The sequence below is a fragment of the Cyprinodon variegatus genome, unplaced genomic scaffold (assembly GCF_000732505.1).
Source record: "Cyprinodon variegatus isolate N-32 unplaced genomic scaffold, C_variegatus-1.0 Scaffold1483, whole genome shotgun sequence".
In the NCBI taxonomy this organism is placed as follows: Eukaryota; Metazoa; Chordata; class Actinopteri; order Cyprinodontiformes; family Cyprinodontidae; genus Cyprinodon; species Cyprinodon variegatus.
Genome location: NW_015151936.1, coordinates 69,892 through 76,232, shown reverse-complemented (window position 1 = coordinate 76,232; position 6,341 = coordinate 69,892). Strand labels below are relative to the sequence as shown.

General features: G+C 39.4%; 1 protein-coding gene across 1 annotated transcript; it reads left to right on the top strand.

Moving 5' to 3' along the window:
- The first annotated feature begins 1,403 nt into the window (after window positions 1–1,403).
- On the top strand, window positions 1,404–2,372 carry LOC107103589 (olfactory receptor 11H2-like). The gene has a single exon (XM_015403358.1). It carries the CDS (start codon window positions 1,404–1,406, stop codon window positions 2,319–2,321), a length of 918 nt encoding a protein of 305 aa, XP_015258844.1. The 3' UTR covers window positions 2,322–2,372.
- Window positions 2,373–6,341: the final 3,969 nt, after the last annotated feature.

Genomic DNA, 6,341 nt, shown 5'->3' with positions numbered 1-6,341 from the left:
AGGAAAAAAAAAACATGAATCGATTATCTTGCGGACGTGTCGATGCATCGGATCGTCGGCTTTTGGATCAATGCATCGATACAAAACGATTATTATTTACACCCCTAGCTCAGAAGGAGAAGCAGGAAATCAGTGCGAGAACACAGAGAGAGAGAAAGAACCAGTACCCCTGTCCAACTCCCAGCTGGCCGGGAGAAGCAAAGAGGTACATCAGAGAAGCCCACCCGGGATACCATGCTAGGAGAGTCTATGGCTGGGTTTAACCTCTAGAGGGTAACTGCTTTAGATGGAAGAAGACAGAAGAGGATCAGCTGCACCTCCAGGCATAACAATCAGCAGAGCTTAATTCATAGGTGACGCAACAATCAAATTTGGTGAAATTCCCCGAAATTGTTCCATTCACCGTGCTAAATTGCTGTTTCACTTTGCTCCAGACTTGCCCAGTACATAGAGATAACATACAAATTCTTCCCTCCAGTTGTGAAATTCTAGTTAGATGTGGACGTACCCTAAGGCTTAAGGCAATGTTTTTAATTTCCCAAATCAGTGAACCAATCCTTCCACTAACACAGGATGGTGGGATGATGACCTTTGGGGTCTTCTCAGATCTATCATGGTGAGAAAGGTCATTGGATTTGATATTTTAAAAACCAGGCCTGAAATTTAGTGACAACAATTCATTATGCAGCCTTGTGGCACTCCAATGTTTATGGTGATGGTGGATGAGAAGTTGTTGTCCAGTCAGACATGTTGGGGCTGGCTGGTCAGGAAGCTGAGCAACCAGTTCCACATGAGTGGAATGATGCTGAAGTCTGTGAGTTTGGTAATACATTTTGATAGGATGACAGTGTTAAATACTGAACTAAAATCTATAAACAGCATTCGGGCCTATGTATTCTTACTTTCCAACCTTGAAAGGTGCAGCAGTATAGAGACTGCATCCTCTGTGCTCCTGTTCTGTCAGTATGCAAATGGCTGGGGTCCAGTGTGGGGGAGACAGGATCTGAGGTGATCTAGAAACAGCTGCTAAAAGCACTTTGTGATGATGGATGTGAAGGCCACCGGATGGTAGCCATTGAGTCTGGATGGGTTAGAGTTCTTAGGATTGGGATGATGGAGGTGGACCTGAAGCAGGTCGGAATCACAGTGTGGGCCAGGGGCAGGATGAAGATGTCTGTCAGCACTCCTGCCAGCTCCCCAGAGCACAGTCTGAGGACATGTCCAGGGATGCCATGGATGGAAATCAGTGTGGAAGGACTTCAGAGATTATATCCTTGGAGGAGAAAGCAGTCTAATAAAAATAGCTGCCACAGACTCACTCCACATATTGTGTGCTCCATTTACATGTACGGCTGTTACAGTTACTCAGTGACTACATTTTAAAAGTTAGTTTAAGTACAGTCATGGATGGTAAGATAAACATTACCTATATTACTCTGTCCGGCTATGTGGATCTTAATAAATACAGATATTTTTACTTTTCTGTTATATTTACAGTGTACATTTTAATCATCTGCAGTAATGCCACTATTCTTTATCTTATCTGGATTCACAAAAACCTCCATGAACCTATGTACATTTTTATTGCAGGTCTGTTATTTAACTCTCTTCTCTACAGCACTAATATTTACCCAAAGCTTTTGATCGACTTTTTGTCAGAAAAACCAATCATATCATACTCAGCTTGTCTTTTACAGTTTTTCATGTTTTATTCTATAGGTGGTTCAGAGTTCTTACTGTTAGCAGCCATGGCCTTTGACAGATATGTGGCGATATGTAAACCTCTGAATTATCGAAATATCATGACAAAAAAAAAAGTTTATATTTTCCTGTTTCTGGCGTGGTTTTTTCCTGCTTGTCATCTTGCAGTGCAAGCAATACTAAGCGCTAAAGCTGAAATATGCCACTTTAATTTGTTGGGAATATTTTGTAACAATACCATGTATACAGTTCACTGTGTGAGATCAAGAGTACTTACAGTATTTGGGGTCATTGCTTTATTAAATTTGGCATTTCTTCCAACCCTCTTTACAATTTTTACATACACTAAAGTCTTTATGACATCTTACCAAAGTTGTAAAGAGTTAAGGAAAACGACCGCCCAGACATGCATACCCCACCTATTGGTTTTGACCAGCTACTTTTGTGTGATGACATATGATGTTATTATAGCTCGGGTGGAGTCAGATTTGCCTAAAAATGCACGCTTTATACTGACAATACAAACATTTTTGTATCATCCTTTGATTAATCAATTCATGTATGGGTTCAAAATGAAAGAAATTAATAAACATCTAAAAAAGTTTCTATGTTCAGCTTAAGCAGGAAATACTTTGGATTCTTTTCTGAAATTATTTTCTTAGCATCAAGAATCCTCTATATCGTAATGTACATAAAGCTTGACACAGCTGAAGTTTAATTTGTTACCTGAAAAAATCTATCTCTCTTCCTGGTCAAAAGAGGCAGTGTGAAAGAAAGTCCTCCTCTGGTAATTTCATCTGTTTTTATACTGTTTGGTAATGATATTTAGAGCAAATAAGTTTGTATTGATTAGGATAAAAAATACATTCAATTAACTTTTTGTTTTTCTTAATCATTTGTATAAAATGCTTTAGTAATACATACATGTTTAAGCATGCTTTTCCTGCATCTGCATCTTTATTGATGCTTTTAGCTGTATTAGAAATTAAAATTTAGGTATAGAAGTGTCAGTATAAAGTATTAAGAAAAGTATTTCCCATCTTACAGTTTTTACAAAGTTTATAACATCAACAAAATCAATAATAAAGTGTAAAAATTGGTTCCAATGACTTGCTATGCAATATTTGGTGAAGTAAAATACAACTGACCCACTTGTCTTTGCTAAATTGTTATAATCCTGTAATTTTTAATTCCTTGTTTGAGTTTGAAATCCAGCCACTCAAGTGAATGGGAAAGCTTTTATGTTGTGTCCAGCCATTCACAGGTGGACTTGCTCGAGGGCTTCATAACTTCCTGATTCTCTGACAAAAGGCAAGATTTGGACTTAATCATTTCACAATCTTTGAGCATTTATGACAGTAATCCCTGTAATAATGCACAAGTTAGATGATGTATCACAACAATCTAATCCAACAGACAAATTAGTCCATTGATAACTGGGCAGGAAGTGTTCATTGACCAATTAATAGAGTTAAATGTTTAGATGACATAAAAGGTGGAGGAAAAAGAAAAGCACATGAGTTAAATGTCAACACAGAAACACACAAGCACAAATCTCACTGCAAAGCTTTTAAAACAAAGGTAAACCACTATTGTTTTAAACTAGATTGATATTGTATGTAGCCTTGGGTAAAGAGAGAGCTGAATTGGCGATTTGTGCTTGAATTACACTGAATACCCCAAGACCAGTGATTCAGGCTTACGGCCATAGAAAGAAAGCAACTTTTCAATGATTGTGTTGTACTGTAAAAGCCTTAAGGTCACAAAATGTCTTACTAACTTCTATTTGTGAGCAGAATTTGTGGTTTCATAAAATTCAAGTCATCCAGATTCAGCAAAGTCACCACCATCCCCTGGGAGCCACTTCTAAAAACGTTTACCACTTTCGTCTGTTTTATCAATTTGTGTGGAATGGATCTTACCGTGGTTCATTGTCCAAATCCTTAGAAAATACTTTGTAACCCTTTTCAGAGTAATAAATTTCACTTGACTTAACTCCCTTCCTATGTCTTCATGATTTTCTTTTAATATTAAAATTTTTGGAATATCAATTTTTTGCGGCATGTGTTGCATTGTGAGATATTAGCCTATTTTCTTGAAATTTGTTGGCCTGGTATGGCAAGGGAACTCCCAAATTGTAGTCTACCAAAGTTAATAACATTGTATAATAAGAGGAGCAGACATATTTTGGTACAAAGCTTGTTTGGTTTGGATGGCTTTGAAAAGAATGGAATCATAATTTTGTAACATTCATTTGTATTTCCTCAGGTTATTTTTGTTTATCTTTGAATATCATAAAAGTTTAAGTGAGCTGAAAAGAAAAGGTGAAAGAAATTGGTATTGAAACTTTATGGTAAAAATCAGATGATTTTTAGATATTCTGCTTGAGGCCCAACACCTCGGGAGTGATGACTTGTCAAAAACAATGACAATGCAAAATGACATTTCACAATTATTTGAAACCACTAGTACATAAAATCACTGTTTAAAACAATAAATAAATGAGGTCCAGATTTCAGAAAAGGAGGCAGATCTTGTCATGATCTTGGCGCTGATGGTTTGTTATTTTCCTTTGCTCCCTGTTCCCCTGTGTAATTGGTTTTGCGGCTGATTATCGCCGATTATTTCCACCTGGTTCCTCTACTATTTAAGTTGTGTGTTTGCTTCCCATCAGCGGCAGGTTATTTGTGTGTTTTGGTGAGACGTTTCCTAGCATTCTGTAGTCTGTCTGTTTTCCTGATTTTGACCAGTTTCTGCCCTGAGGATCTCAAGTTTTGCCTTGCCCCTGTCTGCTCTGTTTGTCTGATCTGATCCTGGATTCTAACGGCTTCTGAACCTGGAACTGTGTGCTGACTTTGGCCTTGGATTTCCCTTCTGGACTCTGTTGCTGCTCGGCGTCGGCTGGCGCCCGTTCGCTCTCTAGGAACTCTGGGGGCGTTGCCCGCCGCAACTGCGGTCAAACCTCCCTCGCGGATTCTGTTGTGTTCTCTGCGAACGGACTGAACTTTGAATCAGGTCAGTGACTAGCTCCAAGTCGTATTCAGCTTCACATCCAGTCACTGACCTGTATTCTCCTGTCCCTGCAGAGATCCGCCCCGCAGCCGACGAGCAGCCCCGCGCACCTGTATGTTTAATAAAAGCTTTGAACTTTCCCACTGCCTGTCTCGCCTTGAATTCTGGGTCCATCATTCTTAGATCATTACAGATCTGGAGCAAGCCTAAACTGGATTACAGAGTCATGAGACCCAGAGCAACTCTTTACTTATAAATAACAGATTGAATGTAATGTTACTGCTACACATTATTAATCTGAAACTGCTATGACTGAATCTGTTTGGGAAAGAGGAACATTCAGCAGAATCTTTGAGGCAGAATCTTTGGGCGTGCGACATCTAGTTCTTGTCTATAATACTTTGATCTTAGCCAATCACAGTAGCCAATGAGAATCAGAGACGATGAGAAACCTATCAGCCTATGCACTTGCTGTTTTTCTTTTAAATATGAAATCATGGGTTTTGACAAAACAGATGTGATAGCAGTGGCTGAGTGACTAAGTAGATCCGTTTTTGTCACAGATATGTAACACTTTAAACCATGAAACTGCAACATGAATGGCCAACTGCTTAAATATGTGATGGTGTAGTGTTGCCTTTTGCTTTCAAAGATACTAAACCAGGAAGTTGCAGGTCTAGTGAGTAACAGTTACATGGTATTGGTATATAGTGTAACTCACCCCAAGCAAAAATACAACCCCACCCCAGAAACATTTTGAAAAATGCTACCTATGTGGTTGGTGCCAAGAGACTCTGAGGGACAGGGCAGTTGTAGGAATGAGTGATGGGGATTTACCATGGCTGTGGTGTGAATGAGAGGAAGGGAAGNGTGGTTGGTGCCAAGAGACTCTGAGGGACAGGGCAGTTGTAGGAATGAGTGATGGGGATTTACCATGGCTGTGGTGTGAATGAGAGGAAGGGAAGTTAGCTTAGCTTAGCGTTATTGTCATGATGGATCAAAGGAGCAAGCCCATATGCAGAACACACACGGAGGAGGCAGGGAAAAAGTTCAAAGGTTTATTAAAAGTTCCGAACAGAAGGGAACTGGAATCCTGAATCTGAGGCTGGACGGCTCTGGGTCTAGTTTGCAGTTCAATGTCTAATCCGATGGCTAGCTCTATGAGGTCTTCAAGGTTAGCTGGCTCATCGTAAAATGTTAGCTCATTCCTGACTGGTTCATTTAGAGCTAGGAGATAAGTGGTTTTAAGAGCAGACTCGTTCCACCCGGAAACGGCTGCTTTTACCTGGAAATCGGAAGAAAACTCGGCAACGGATCTATCTCCCTGTTTAGTTCATAGAAGACCACTGGAAACGATGGAATTATTAGAGGCTTGGTTAAAAGTCCTTTCAAAATTCTGGATGAAATTCTCATAAGTACAGTTAACTCTAGTTTTAAATGGAAATCTGGTCTCTGCCCATTCAAGGGCTTTTCCGGACAGGAAAGACATGACAAAAGATATCCTACTCATATCATACAGGAAACTAGACTCATAAAATTCAAAAAATAGCTGACAATGGAACAGAAATCTCCTGAGCTTACTTACTTACAAAACAGAAGTTATAGTCTTTGGACCAGAGTCTCTGAAA

Excerpts from the sequence above, each read along its gene's own strand:
- LOC107103589 (XM_015403358.1), top strand. The coding sequence starts at position 1,404 with ATGGATGGTAAGATAAACATTACCTATATTACTCTGTCCGGCTATGTG.